Source organism: Natrix helvetica, assembly GCF_964273705.1.
Source record: "Natrix helvetica genome assembly, chromosome: 7".
Lineage (NCBI taxonomy): Eukaryota > Metazoa > Chordata > Lepidosauria > Squamata > Natricidae > Natrix > Natrix helvetica.
The window spans coordinates 54,639,838-54,656,519 of record NC_138558.1 but is presented as its reverse complement, the minus strand read 5'-3'; the positions used below and the strand labels follow the sequence as shown (position 1 = coordinate 54,656,519).

General features: G+C 42.4%; 1 protein-coding gene across 1 annotated transcript in view; it reads left to right on the top strand.

Annotated features, from left to right (window-relative positions):
• The first annotated feature begins 8,224 nt into the window (after window positions 1–8,224).
• The window catches only part of LOC309395097 (gamma-aminobutyric acid receptor subunit alpha-2), a 110,917-nt gene continuing 102,459 nt past the window's right edge, over window positions 8,225–16,682 (top strand). The window contains exon 1 of the mRNA XM_081958900.1: window positions 8,225–8,249. Within this exon, the coding sequence (XP_081815026.1) occupies window positions 8,247–8,249 (3 nt within the window). The 5' untranslated portion in view covers window positions 8,225–8,246. The remainder of the gene's footprint in view (window positions 8,250–16,682) is intronic.

Here is a 16,682-nt window from a genome sequence, read left to right as displayed (position 1 = left end):
TACCTTGCTTGCTTGCTATTGGTTGCCATAGTAATGAGGGAGGGGGGCATGGGTATTTGGGAAGGGAAGCTTGCTGGTAGAGATGTCTCATGAAGAAGAGGGAGGATTGCTCCCATCACTACTGTGCAGCTGAATGGACTTGTTTATGCCCAGTCAAGATCAACCATCCCTGCATACCAGATGGATGAAGTCACCTGAAGATGCACCCCACACGACACCCATTGTGGTTGGGTATTGGGTATTCAGACTGGGTCCGTGGGGGGGAGGGATCTGGGAATACTTTCAATATGTAATTTTTCGTGCCTTTAGCCTCAGACCTTGCTTTATTTTTGCTGCTATCACTTCTTATCCAGTAAAAGTACCTTTTACTGGATAACTCATGGAGTTGGGGGTTTCCTTTCTTGAATTTTGAAGCAGGCACATCTGACATTAAGCAAGGTCTGCGTTATCAGCCATCCCAGATTTAACTCTACCGAGGGGGCTGAGCAAAGAATGTCTAACCAAGGCAGTGACCATGAGGACCTGGGAGCTGCTGGGTCCACTCTCCCCCAGCAGTAACAGTCACCAGACGCCAGCGTGGAGAGGCTGATTGGCAAGAAGGTGACAAAGAAGACCTCCTGCTGACTCAGGCCTTACACCCTCTGCAGAAAGCTCTTGAGAGCTGGAGAGTACGTGAAAGTTATGCCTTGCCTGCATGTGGAGAAGCTGAGCAGGCAGAAGGGAGAACAGAAGTCTCTGCCAATCCAGAATTGATTCCTAGAGCTCAACGAGGTCCAGTGCAGGCTGCTGGAGCTCAAGCAGCCCAGGCCCTCCGGGGGAAGGAGGATAGTCCCTCAGAGGTACCGAATTCCAAAGGTCCCTCCATTAAGAGTAAAATATGGAGGGGATCCCAAAGCTCTGGGATTCTTTCTAGCCCAAGTCTGGAATTGCATGCAGGAGTATGGGGAGGACTTTGCTTCAGAAGCAGCAAAAGTGAGATGAGTCACCATGGCCCTGGAAGGGACTGCATCTGAGTGGATGGTGGCCCATGAGGATTCCCCACAGCTGAGGGATTATGACGGGTTTATGACGGCACTCCAAGCACATTTCGAAGACCCCCTAGCTGAGCTTAAGTCTAGGACCAGGATGAAATCCCTAATGCAGGGGTAGAGATGGATGGCAGAATACACCCAGAAATTTCGCGAGCTGGCTTGCCACATGCGGGGGTGATCCCAAGAGGCTCTGATGGGATGTTACAAAGATGGCCTTAATGGGGATGTCTACCAACACTGTGTTTTCCAACCCACCCACCCCGAGACATTCAGCGCTAGTATGTGATGGCAGCGGATGTGGAAATTGACCTGGACAGAAGCTGTCCCCGGGAAGCGGGGGAACAGCAGCTGGAGCAAGCCTTTCCCCCTCAGCCTCAAAAGAGGCCCCTAGAGCTCCCAAAGGGGGCCCCAAGCCCAGGTCAACAGCATGTTTCAGATGCGGAAAGGAAGGGCAATGAGCTCCAACCACCCTAGGGGAAAGTGAAACTGACTCTGATGATGACTCCCTGGTAACTCAGCACATGGGCCCCATGACCATTTCAGTGGAGTTAAGGGTGCCTTCAAGGGTGCCGGCTGAAATGTGGATGGATCACCGAGACACTTTGAGCTTTATCGTAGCCCCTGGGATGGAACAGCCCCTCATACGAGGATTACCCTGGCTATGGAAATGGAACCCTTACATAAATTGGAGGAAGGGTTTGCTGTGCATCCATTCCACTCAGCTGGGAAAGGGGGTTAGGAAAACCCTCTGCAAAGCCAAAGCCACGAAAGAATTGGCAGCTGCAGTGAGTGAAAGCATTGCTGGGGAGGAGAAAATCCCAAAGGAATATTGGGGCCTCAGGGAGGCGTTAGCTGCCCCAGTGTTGTTTCGAGAAAAAAAAGATGGCTCTTTTTGTTAGTGTGTTGACTAAAAAAATCTCAATGCCATTTGCGTAGAAAATGTTTACCCATGCCCCTCATGGAAAGGACATGTTAGCACATCTGACCAAAGGGAAAATCTTCACTAAGCTGGACTTGAGAGAAGCATACTACAGAGTTCGAATTAAGGAAGGGGACAAGTCAAAAACCATCTTCAATTGCCCTTTGGGCTGTTTCCAGTTTGGTGCTCCCGTTCGGGCTGTAGGGGGCACCAGCTGTGTTCATGCAGTTGATAAATAAGGTGCTGCATGAACATCTTTACAAGGGGGGTTTAGTTTATCTTGATGACATTCTTATTTACACTAAAATCCTGGAGAAACATGTGGAAATCATGCGCTCAATCCTGAAAAAGCTCAGAACTGCTGAACTATATGCCAAATTGTGAAAGTGAATTTCACCAGGAAAAAAATGACTATTTGGGTTACTGCATATTGCATGAGGTTATTGAAATGGACCTGGAGAAGGTCTGGGCAGTCATGTAGTGGGTGCCACCACGCACTCACAAGCAGCTACAAAGCTTCCTAGGTTTTGCCAACTTTTACTGACAATTCATCCTCTCATTCACTAAGATTGCATTGCCCATTACTAATCTCTTGAACACAAACATAGAAGCAAAGCCAAAGCCTAGGCGCCCCCTTGAGTGGACCATGCAGTGCCCGGCTGTTTTTGAGAAACTGAAATGACATGGATGCCCTTTCATGGTCCAAGCTGCTGGCAGTGACATGACCTTCTGCCTACACCTTCCGGAAATTAACTGAAATCAAAAGGAGGTGGGCAATTTGGGAGTGAGACAGCCGGGAGAAAATGGCCAAAATATCGCCATATCATCTGGTTATATGAGCCCCCAGGCTCTAACTTCTTACTTGCTTTTGAATATCAATATAGACTTAATATGGACTTTTATTATGTTGCAATAAACCTTACTGGAACTGTGTGGCAAGACGCTGTAAAGGAGGGGCACAGGAAGCCAAGCATGGGGGTAAGATAGAACAGAGGTGAAACTGCCGATAGCTTAAGACATTATAGGAACTTCTCTTTTTGTATTTTTCCTATGTACTTCTCTGTTTGTAACGTTCCAAAATGAACATCTCCTTTTCGAAATGTCATGTTTGTCTTGTGTATGGAAACGCCTTGAGAATGCTCAGTGTGGAACACGGCATAAAAGTAGCATCCTGGGCGGAACCCAGGCAGTTCAGATTTTGGTGTGTGAACACGCTGAACTCGATGCATCAATAAACCTGTATCTCTTTTACCTTCGTGGTCTCATGTCCCGTTCTTATAATTGATATATGGAAAAGGCTACAAGCTGCTGCAACATTTCAAGGAAGGTTTGGTGGTCCGGTGGGCCCTGTTAACCTGAAGGGATTTTCTCGAAGGGGCAAAACACCCTTTTGAGGTGTGGATGGACCACAAGAACCCAGAGGTTATGAAAACACCCCGGAAGTTGTAACCCAAGCAAGTTTGCTGGGCACAAAACTTTAATCAGTTCATTTTCTCTGTGCTACCTTCAAGGGGAGGGGGGATTTTATGGCAGATGCCCTATCTAGATTTCCCCAATATTTTTTTGAATGTTTTTATTTAACTTTTTTTTTCAATTTTTAAAAACACAAATATCAACATTTGCAACATATCCACATTGGTAAACCTTCATCATACTCCTTTTATCCATACATGTATACCTTTTATTGAAGGTGCATTGAAGTCACCTAGTCTTACATCTCTTAGTCTCCTCAGAACCTGTTTTAGTACTACAATTTCCTTCTCCTTATATTTTAAAGGCTCATTTCTTGCTCTTTGTAAAATTGCTGCCGTCATTGCTTTTTTTTGTAAATCTCACATCCATCTCTCTAGGGACTATATCTCACCACGTATCTGTTATTGACTCTATTTCGTCAATATCAGCCAAAAACTTTTCTTTTTCCGCTTGTAGTGCATCCACGAATAACTCTGCCATTATTTCTGCTAAATTTTCTCCTTTTTCTTCCTTGATATTCTGAAACTGTAGATAATAGTCAACCCTGTCAATTTCTAAAGAAATTATTATTCTTTCTTTATTTTTGTCTGTCAGACTGAGTCTACTATCAATTTCATCCAACTTTTTCTCTCTTTGTTCAACTTTTTCTTCTACTTCCTGTATACTTCGTTCACTTTTTGTCATCATTTTTGTAGATTCTCCAGTTTGTCTTCTACTTTCTCTAATTTATCTTCTTCTTTCCCTATTTTTCCCTTTACTACTTTAAATTCCTCATGCAACACTTGCATCATTCCTTTCAGATCTGCATGCATAGCCTGCATTGCGTTCATTTTTCTGATTGTAATAAAGCATCCGATATCCTCTGTCCAGAGGGACTCGAAGCAGCTGAAGAAGATGCTGATTTTGGTGCTGACATCATCTTCCTCACCTTAATTTTTTTTTTGATATTTTTAATCCACAAGAAAAGAAAAAAGTAGTAATCGATTGTAATCCAAGGATAAAAAAAAAGAAAAAAGAAAAAAGAAGCAGCAATGAAAGAAAGCCAAAAAACCATAAAAGAAATAAAAAATCTTATAATCCAAACATCCAAAAGAAAAAACCTCATTTTTTTTCATTTTTTTAACCTGTCTTCTTGTTATTGTTTTCTTCAGGTTCTTCCAATCTTAATCCTTTAGTATCCCACAAAAAGGGATGATGTATCAATAAATTGTAATCCACATAGGGCCACCAAACCCAATGTGGCTGGGAGGGGCAAGGGGCGTGGATGGCCACGGTGCTATTCAGCAGGTTTGCCATATTCAAAGGAAAGCTACTGGTTTGCCCAAAACAGTACGAAATGGCTGAATCCTACCACTGATAAGGGATGCCATGATAATAGTATTCCAGTACTTGAGGAGCTGCTACAAAGAAGAGGGGGTCAAATTATTCTTCAAAGCACTGGAGGAAAGGACAAGAAACTATGTCTCCTGTAAATGTAGACACTGATATAATCATGTCATCCTTATGAACTCCAGTTCTTCATTTGTGCTGCTTCATTTGTGTTCTTAGCTTATCCTTTAAAGGCCAATGATACATGTCAGGATCATGATAATAGATAAGAGAAACTTGTTATGGCATGTCTGTTAATACCAGTTTTTATAGAATAGTTCATTATGAAAAGAAATATAAGAAAGAAAAAAATACAAATTATAATTTATTATTTCCCTCTGCCCAAATAACTTTCTCAGACCAAAAAATTATATTATTTTACTGGTTTTGATTAATTACTGAATATTTCAGTGCATAGATATATTTTAAAAACTTTGATGACACAGTTGCTAAAGTGCAGTATTGCAGGCAAATTCTGCCCAATCATAATTCATATTAACTCAAGTATTTTAACTCAGATATTTATACATATTACCATCATCATACCTCCATTTTCATTTGACTACAATTGTTTAAACGTCCATCATAAAATATATCAAGATTTAAAACATAACCACATACTGGCATTTCATTGCTATTTTAAAGTCCTCCAATAACACTAAATCCTTATGGCCTATTCTAACTAAACATCCATAATATCTAGTAACAAAAATTTCTAATCCTCCTTTCCAAATCACTGTTTACAATTTACGTCCAGTTTCCTTATGTTGTACCTATACATATATATTTTCCTTTGTATCACTATCCCTCCTTTATTTGACTGTATCCTGCATCATAACATCTCCCCTCCCCCCGATAATCAAAATTTAACTAAATTTAACAGTTCTTTTTTGCCTTTATATATAACTAAAAAAGATTTCTAATCTTTTTTTCATGGGTACCATTCACATATTCATATCCAATTATTACTTATCATAACAATGCATATGTATATTATTATTATTATTATTATTATTATTATTATTATTATTATTATTATTATTATTATTATTATTATTATTATTATTGCATCAACAGAATTGTATCACAGCGGCCAGTTGTTTCGCCGGATTTGGCATTAATTACTAGTCGGGCCCCACCCAGGGGCCTAGGACGTTGTAACATATTTTCGTAATATGTGTGCGGATCCAAGCAGTGCGGCCTTTTGCATTTGACTGATGGTGATTTTGTCAATTTTTAACTGAATTATTATTATTATTATTATTATTATTATTATTATTATTATTATTATTATTATTATTATTATTATTATTATTATTATTATTATTATTATTATTATTATTATTATTATTATTTATCATTATCATTATCATTATCATTATCAATTATTTATTTGACTATATCTACTGTCACTAAATTTCAGTAAGTTTAACTAGTTTTAAATTATACACTTCCATCTATCAACCTGTATCTTTCCAGTAGCAAAACAGTCTCGTGTCTTCTGACATTTTTTCTATCAGGAGGACTCAGATTGTTGTGGGCAATATGCAAATAATGCTTATATTGTAAACCACCCAGAGAATGCTGTCAAATGTTATGGGGTGGTATATACTGTAAGTCTAAATCTATTACTATGCGATTTACTCCAGGAAATGTTTCCTAAAGTTCAGTCCTATTAAGTACAGGGTAAAGCTTTACTGAATTTAATGGTATTTGTTGGGGTGGGGTGTAGGTTATTTATTTCAATTATTTATAAACATTTCCCATCTTAAAAATAATTTCAGTAGTAAATGTAAAGTAAATGAATAATGTGCAAGACCGGGTTTGGAATAATAATAATAATAATAATAATAATAATAATAATAATAATAATAATAATAATAATAATAATAATAATAATAATAATAACAACAACAACAACAACAACAACAACAACAACAACAACAACAACTTTTATTTCTAGACCGCACCCTTTCCTAGGCAGGACTCGGGGCGGTGTACAGTCATGTTAAAACCATATACAAACACATAGACATGAACATAGACATAGACATCAGAAATTTGTTTATAAAATCCCCTCACCAAAAAACTGAAAATGTTTTATACAACAAGATGCTTCATTAATGTCAGGGTTTTCTGCAGGCTTGACCATTTCTTTTGGTGGTATGAGGAATATACAGTGGACCATTTGGTAATGTACCTATGAAAAAGATACTTATGTTAAGCAGAACATGTAAACTAAAAAATGGTAAGAATTTTGTTTTTGAAGGATGTACTTTGTTTTCTGGTTTCCCTGTTTCCATTTTATTTTCCTATGATCTTTTGCCTCCTTTTCAGTCCATTATGCCTGACTCTAAAAATTAACTAATTTCCATTACTTCAGATAACAAATGTGTATTAATGCTTTGAAAGCTCAGAAGTTAGGTATCCAGAACATTTTTCTGATTTATAAAATATTTTTGTTCCTTTAAGGCTTTCTACAGTTTCAGACTTGGAATTAAGATGTATAGAATAAAATGTGAGATGGATATGAGTATATCTTGCTATTCACCATTCATTTCATCCATTAAAATTTTTGATTTAACTTTAACTTTCTCCTAACTTAAGAAAGTGAAGACTCTTGAAACGGAGTATTTCAAAAGGAACCTTTTATTAAGACAAATAGAAACCACTAAGTTCAAAGCAACCTCTGAACCCCCTTAGGCAATACAAGTAGAATTAAAGCAGTAGAGACCCCTCCCATTAGTTAGAATACAGATTTTAGCCAATAGACAAATGTGAAGATGTTTCCTTTATCAACTGCCCTGAGAGCCGAATAAACATATTCCCATGGCTATCTTCCATTAGACATTAAAGTGAAACATCCCACATGGCCATCATAAACATTCCCCCAAAAGGTGAGGGGATCTCAAGGCACTTTGGTGCCAGGAAACCAGTTGTAAAATATCAGTTTTCACTGGCACTGCTAATAATCGACTCCAAGCCCCCCCCCCCTCCCAATTGAATGGCAGTATCACTTTTAGGGATCTGACACCTTCCTTTAACCAAATGCAGATTCAGCCAATCCACAGATGTGAAGATGCCATCCCACCAGCCACCCTAAGAAACAGAATAAGCATACATTCCCATGGCTATCTTCTATTGGCTATCCAAGTGAAACAACCCAGATGGTCATCGTTACTATACATTCCCCAAGAGGGGAGAAGATCCCAGGGTGCTTTGGCACCTGATTAGAAGCTATAAAATAACAGTTGTCACAGGCAATACTAATGAATTGAAATCAAGCCCATCCCTTCTCCCAATTGAATGTCAGTATCACTTTTAGGGATCTGACACCTCCCAAGGAGAAAACAGATATTCTCATAATTTTTTCTTTCTTTTTTATTCCAGATAGTACAACTGAAGTTTTTACAAACATCTATGTGACCAGTTTTGGACCCGTTTCAGATACTGACATGGTGAGTATGGCAACTGAAATAACCTCTAAGATATATATGATGATATGGCTGAACTGAAGCAAAAAGCTATCCATCTTCCAGTGCCAGATTTAGGCATAAAACAAGCTATAGCTTAAGGACCTCACATTCTGCAGGATCTCACAAAATTTCAGATTGGGGGGGGGGAGCGACGGAGGGATGAATGACATTTTAAATTTTTATGCAGCTTCTATGAATACTTTAGTTTTTCAAATATTGTATATCAAATTTTGTGTACTTTTAAAATGGTCACAGAGGTTTTAGAAAGTTTTAAGTTTTAGAAAGTTTCAGATGGATCTCAGCATGTGGACCTGATCCATGTATTGAATAAAAAAAAAAACCGAAACACAACTGGCCAAAAGACAAATGTTTGATAGTAAGTACAAGTGTTCAAGAATATATATATTCTTGAACACTTGTACCACAAATGTTCAAACCAGAAGACCACAAACCAGAAGCCAGACCACAGCTGCATTATTAGCCACTTTAAACCCCTCCAATCCATACATGAAGCAAACTGATGCCCACCACGGAGATGTGGCAGGACCACAAACGTGAAGCCAAACAACAGTAACGCAGCTCACCAGCTCAAATCTCTCTGTAACTCAGACTAACACAAGCACAACCAGGCCCCCACCCAAACAGAACACGCCCCCATCCAATCAGAGCACAGCCAAACTCCCATCCAATCAGAGCACAGCCAAGCCCCCTACCAATCAGAATACACCTCCACCCAATCAGAATGCAGCCAAGCTCCCACCCAATGAGCTCCCACCCCCACTGGCAGTTAAAAAGAGGAACCGGCTGAGATCTCACATTGCTCCTGGAAGCACCAAGCCGGAAGCACCAGCCTGAAGATGATGAATGAGACTTCATTGAAACGTCGTGAAGATACTTCCAATTCTATGCGGGAGAAAACCCGAACAACCAAAGACCTACATACAAACACCCGCGAAAACCTCAGAAAACATACATACATACATACATACATACATACATACATACATACATACATACATATGGCTTTACTGAAATACACACGGACACACAGACACATAGACACACACACAATTCCGAGTAATGCTCCCAACCAATTCAGGACTCTGAGGCCTTTGCTTCGTCAAAAATCCTGTTTATTAAGTACATCATATCAGCATGGATGAAATCAACATTGAATAATTCATTTTTGATACAATTAAAGAATAGATATTGTCCAACCCCCCCCCCCTTGTGTCACAGGTCACATTAGCCAACCAAGCAGGTGATGAACTTCTCAGCACCACCACCACCCCCTTTTTTTTTTTTTTTTTGCTGTTGCTAGGACATGCTGATTTGGCCTTGGTCCTCAAGAGCTTTATTGTTGTTATGTCTGGCACATTGGAAGAAAACTGTGATGATCTGAGGAACAACACAGCTGGAATGAAGGCTTGAGTCCCCTTTATTGCTCCAACTTTCCCCCAAAAGTCCCACCATTCACCGTCAATGAACAAAGCTCTAAACACAAAGCTCTAATAGTCCCTAGCTTCTATTAGTCCAGAGGACCAGCACAGTTGAGAGCAGCCACACTTCTGTGAATTTGGTTCCAAGGAATCCTTGTCACAGGAAGTGTCAGGGTATTGAGGATTTAATAGCTGCCAGCTGATGAAAGGTTGTAAGCTATAATCAGTAAGCTGATGCAATGAGGATCATTCAGCAATAAAGACATAGCCTCTTTTAAGACTGTTATGGGAGGTCCACACAAGTCTCTATATAGGTGGCTATTAGAGCGCGTTTCTCTCTCTCTCATCGTGTATCTCATTTTCTCTCCTTGTGTTTGTAGTTGGTAAGGGATTTATCTCTGCATGTATTATATGTCTGTATATATGTATATATAAACCACTGTTAATTGCATAAAGGCTCTTTGTGCTGTATGTTGTGTTATGCTCCTGGGTGTATATCATGATTAGCAGGGAGCATGGCCTCCGTTAACGTAATGGGAGGAGGTTTCCTGGTGTCTCAGTTGAATGAGACAAACTACCTCTCCTGGAGGGTGAAGATCTAGATGTCCCTATGAAGGGAGGATTTGTGGATGATTGTTACTAATCCACCAGTAGTCCTGAATGATGGTGATCAGAGGAGAAATGAAAAAGTATTAGCCAGCATAAATCTTGCTTTAGAAGACAGTCAACTGCTACATGTGAGAGGTCTCCAGTCTGCAAAAGAATGTTGGGAGGCATTGCCCAGTGTGTGTGAGAGAGACTGCGGGTAGTAAGGTGTTGCTGACTAGGAAACTGTACAAGGCACAACTGAAGCCAGGAAAGTGTATGTGCACACATTTGCAGACTATGAGAAGGACATTCTTTGAGTTGGAAGAAAGGGGAATGACTTTTACTGAAGCACACAGGGTGTATGTGGTGCTTAATTCCTTGGACAGTTCATGGGATGTTCTTGTGACTAGTGTAGAGTCCATGCAAGAACAGTATTTAACCATGGCATATTTAACTGGTCAGTTGTTGGAGGAGGAGCAGAAATGGCTGGAGAGGAGACCAGGAAAGGGAGGAGAGAGCATTCAGCACAGACCAGCATCTACAACAGTCCAGGCTGCCGGAAGAGCAACTGAAAGAGTTAACTTTGTGAAGAGATGTTACATGTGTGGTTCTACTGAGCATCTCCAGAGATGCTGTCCTGAGAGGAGGAACAGAGGAGCAGCAAGACAAGGGTGTAGATCTAAGCAGCAAATGTGGAACGGTTCTCCAGCATCATTTTCTCTGGCAGCATCAACAACTGAACACACCAGGAATATGTGGTTGTTGGACAGTAGGGCGAACCAGCATATTGTTAACGATCCACATGTATTTTCTGGTTTGAAACCAGCAAGGCAAACGTGGGTTAATCTGGCTGATGGACAGAGAGCTGCTGTAAAAGGGGAAGGTAATGTGTATGTACCAGAAATAAATGCTACATTGTACAACATGTTATATGTACCTGCTTTAGAGCACAATTTGTTGAGCATATCCATCTTAGACTGGCCGGGTTATGAAATAGGTTTTTCTGGGGGACTATATACCCTTAAGAAAAAGGGACAAGAATGCAAGAACATAATTGTGCATGTGTACTTAAGAATGCTCCTACACATGACAATTGTATACACTTGTTACATAGAAGATTGGGTCATGCAAGTTTTAAAGTATTGAAAAAGATGCCTGACATAATTGAGGGACTGAAATTAAAGAAATATAATGTATATTTGGATTGTACTGTGTGTAAGGAAGCAAAAGCCAAAATATATCCTGTAAGTAAGAAAATGCAAGAACTACACACAGGGTATTACAATTAGTCCATGCTGATTTGGTTGGTCCTATAGCACCCTCTTTAAGAGGAGCGAGATATGCCTTAGTCATAGTAGACGATTATAGTAGATATGGATATTGTTATTTACTGAAAGATATGACTGAGGTATTGCAACAATTCAAGAAACGGGTAACACTCGTAGAACAACAGCATGGATGTAAGGTATGACAGCTGAAAACAGACAGAGGAACAGAGTTTATGTCTGAGAGGTTTCAAAGGTGGTTAAGCAGTCTAGACATACGGCATAAAAAAAACAAATCCATTTTCTTCTGCTGAGAACGGGGTGGCTGAGAGAAGAAATGGTGTATTACAGACAATGAAAGACGCATTGCTTGTTGATGCAGACATGAGTAAAGTGTACTGGGGAGAAGCCATAAATACAGTGAATTATATTGTTAATAGATTATGGAGTAAGGCAAGATAGGAAACACCATATTTCCTGATGCATGAAAGGAAACCATCTTTAGTTCATTTTAGAACATTTGGTAGTTATGCCTGGGTACATGTGCCAAAAGCTACTAGGAGAAAAGGTCAGACAAAAGCCAGAAAACTTCAGTTTGTTGGGTATGAGCTATGAATGAAGGGGTATAGGTTTACGAGTAGTGATCTCAAGATCTGCTAGCTTTGCAGAACAGAACAACTGGAATAAGATACATGCAAATCATGATGTGTTTAGCCAATACAAAGTTCTAATGTGTGGGGAAATGATATCATCAGACAGAGATGCAGAAGAGGATAGAACTTTGATAAAATGTGAAAACACAGATGACATAGATGTAGAAGAGAAGAGACCAGAAACAGTGACATAGGAATACATAATACCAAGACGATCTGAGGGGAGTAATAAAGGTGTACCTCCTGAATGGTTTACTGCAAGTCAGGTCAGGGCATACAGTGTTAGATATGAACTTCAACAGTACCAAGAAATGTTGGTAATACCTAAGGTATAACGTGAAAGATGTAAATGTTAATGTAATGCAAATATGTAGACATACTGTAATGTGAAAGAAGCTGTAAAGAAGAAACTATTATATGAAATATGTTAACAAAAACCTATGTGTGTAGGAAAAGTATAAAGTATATGTAAAAGTGTTTGAGAGTTCACTGCAACTGCAACATAACCCGGAGCAGAACCGGGTTGCTGTGAACTCGTTCCTAGCCAGGCCAGGCAACCAGTGCAAGCAGGGCAAGGCAAACAAAGTATCCAGATGTCAGTAACAGCACATGAGACTGGAAAAAGGCAATGCTTGTTCCCAACAAGTGTCCCTCCCAACAGTGTCCCTTTAAATCTCATTCCCCAGGTGAACCTTGTGAAGAGGGGTGGGTCCCCTCCTTCTGAGTGATTGGGTGGCCCTGTGCTGATTCTGCCTCCTCTCCATTCTCCATGCTAGGGGATTGGGGTAGAGATAATTGCTCATTGCTGGAGCTCTGATACTCCTTTGCTTTGCTGTCTGCCCTTTCCTTCCCCTTTGTTTGGTCATCCTGTGCCCTCTCTCCTTCGCTGGTGACCCTTCCCAGGCCCGAGGGACCTGGGACTGCTTCATCCTGCTCTTCCCATTATTCCTCCATCGGCCCTAGCTCCGTCTCATTCTTCTCCTCGGACCCAAGCTCCCATGGGCCATGACACTTAACATTCTACATTCCATAAAGTCCTCCCCCCCAATAAGTATGGCAACTAAGAAATGAAGCTTCAGGGGAAGGATACTGTAAATCCTCATTCCCTCCCGATCAGCTGGGACACGGGAGGCAGAGAAGAGATGGGGTGGGGCTAGTCAGAGGTGGTATTTACTAGTTCTCCAAAGTACTCAAAATTTCCGCTACCGGTTCTCCAGAATTGGTCAGAACCTGCTGAATACCACCTCTGGTTGGCTCCCCTTACGTGGAAAAGAGCCTCTGTAAGATATGAATCACAGATAGCCATTAAATCCTTTTTCACTCATCCCCTTCCCATCTATTATTGCTTTGGGTTTTTGAGGGTTCTTATCATGGAACCTGTCTGCTCTCACGTTGATGCTCTTAACCCAGGTGGCCTCTGATAAAGGATATACTTTCCATTGCACTAAATGTTGTAATTTCCTCTTATAGAGCCTAGAATCTAGAATCCGCTTTACTTCATAATGGATTTCCCCTTCCACCACTATGGCTTTGATGGCACTGAAGCTATTGGTCTGTCAGGGTTCCAAGTAACAAACCCAAAGCAATCAAAACTCTGAGGACTAGAGTTTCCTCAAAGCATACATTTATTAGGAATGTCATATTGGCACAGCTGGTGAAAACCCGACTCTGAAGGACCCGAGGCTTTCCCCACCCAAATCAAAACCCAAAATTCTTGCCCCAAAATTCATCACAGGGTCCAATCAGGTCACAGTCCCAACTTGGCTGGCTTTTGTCCACTCCCCTCCAATACTTGGTAGCTCCTTCATGTTCCCACAGCTCCACCCGGCCTTGCTATGGCAGCCCTGAAGATGCTCCCAAAATGGTTTCAGGGCTGCCAGGCTGCCCCCACTCAGTTGCGAAGGACTCCCTGCAAGAGAAAATCAAAGAGAGGTTAATCCACATCACCAGCTGAACAGTCAAAGGGTATCAGTTTCACTATTGGGAACAGCTCTATGAACTTTGGACCCAGCTTTTTACTTGGTAATTCAGTTTTAGATACTTTATTGACATGTAGTAGTAATAATAATAATAATAATAATAATAATAATAATAATAATAATAATAATAATAATAATAATAATAATAATAATAATAATAATAATAAATATTTATTTCTTAGCCGCACCCTCTCCCGAAGGACTCGGGGCGGCGTACAATGAAACATATGAAATAAATATGGACAAAACAAACATATAACAGAGACATATACCGAGACATACACAAGGAGGAGGTCGGCTGATAAATAAAACAATTAAAATACAGTCTTTAAAAACCCCTAGATAATTAAATATAATTAAAATACCCAGTAAAAGCCCGTCAGGAGCGATATGGTTAGATCAAAGTTGAGCCAGGCCAGCTGCTTGGAATAGGTGGGTCTTAAACTTAATACGAAAGGAGCGGAGGTCAGAGGTATTCCTAATATCTGGAGGGAGGTCATTCCACAGGGCTGGGCCCGCCACAGAGAAGGCTCTACTCCTAGGCGCCGCCCCCTGACACTGTCTTGTGGACGGCACCTGGAGGAGGCCCTCTCTGTGCGAGCGGATTGGTCGCAGGGATGTATGGGGCAGAATACGATCCCGCAAGTAACTAGGTCCTGAGCCATGGAGCGCTTTAAAGATTATTATCAAAACCTTGAAACGCACCCGATAGACCACAGGAAGCCAGTGCAGCTCGCGCAGGAACGGTGTCACATGGGAGTACCTAGTACTCCCCATAATTACCCGCGCGGCTGCGTTCTGGACCAACTGTAGCCTCTGGGTGCATTTCAAGGGAAGCCCCATGTAGAGAGCGTTACAGTAGTCCAAGCGAGACGTCACCAGCGCATGAGTGACTGTGCGTAAGGCATCCCGGTCCAGTAGGGGGCGCAATTGACGCACCAGGCGAACCTGGTGGAACGCCCCCCTTGCCACGGCTGTCACATGGTCATCCATGGACAGCCGGGCATCCAGGAGGACGCCCAAATTGCGCGCCCGCTCCACGGGGGCAAGTTGAATGCCCCCAATGGCCAATGATGGAATTAATTGGCTGAACCGGGGAGCTGGTACCCACAGCCACTCCGTCTTGGAGGGGTTGAGCTTGAGTCGGTTGTCATCCATCCAGATCCGTACGGCTTCCACACACCGGGACATCACTTCGATGGCCTCGTTGGGGTGGTTCGGGGTGGAAAAGTACAGCTGAGTATCATCAGCGTACAGATGGTATCCCACCCCGAAACCACGGATGATCTCATATATGTGTTGAAGAGGAGTGGCGAGAGGACCGACCCCTGTGGCACCCCACAAGTAAGGGGGCGTAGGGTCGACCTCTCTTCTCCTGCCAACACACGCTGCGTCCAGTCAGAAAGGTAGGAGCCGAACCACCGCAAAACGGTGCCCCGGACCACCAGCCCCTCCAGCCGGCGCAGCAGGATACCATGGTCGATGGTATCAAAAGCCGCCGAGAGGTCTAATAGGACCAGGATAGAGGAACAACCTCTGTCTCTGGCCCTCCAGAGATCATCCACCAACGCGACCAAGGCCGTCTCCGTGCTGTGACCGGGGCGGAAGCCGGACTGGCGCGGGTCTAGATAATCATTTTCCTCCAGATGTCGTGGAAACTGGTAGGCCACCACACTCTCTACAACCTTCGCCAAAAAGGGAAGGTTGGAGACAGGACGATAATTGGCCAGCTCCAAAAGGTCCAGGGAAGGCTTCTTGAGCAAGGGTCTCACCACCGCCTCTTTCAAGGCGGCCGGGAGAGACCCCTCGCTCAGCGAAGCATTCACTAGGCCCAGGAGCCAGTCTCGTGTAACCTCCCAGGATTCCAGTACAAGCCAGGAGGGGCACGGGTCCAATAAACATGTGGTGGGTCGCAGTCGTCCACGCAATCTGTCCAAATCCTTGATGGCAACCAAGTCAAACTCCTCCCAGATCGATACCTCAAGACTCGCCATGGACGTCTCCATTGGATCACTGACAGGAACCCAATCTCTCCGGATTTGAGCGATTTTATCCTGCAGATATTTACCAAATTCCTCTGCCCTGCCCTGTAGGGGGGCCTCCCGTGGCCTCTGAAACAAGAGGGAGCGGGACACCCGAAACAGGGCGGCAGGGCGGTTCTCCGCGGATGCAATGAGAGTGGCACAATATTGGCGTTTGGCCACTCTCAATGCCACAAGGTACGTCCTTAAATGGGCTCGTGCCTGTGTTCGATCAAATTCGGAGCGAGAGGATCTCCAACGACTCTCTAGACGTCTCTTGCGGCACTTCATCACCCTTAGCTCCTCGGTAAACCAAGGGGCTAGGGTGGATCGTTGCCGCCGGAGAGGCCGCAAAGGCGCCACCCGGTTCAAGGCCCCGGTAGTTGCATTATTCCACGCAACTACCAGGTCCTCTACCCGGGGGCGGGTCAAGGTTACAGGAGGTGGCCCAAGCTCCGTCTGGAACCTAT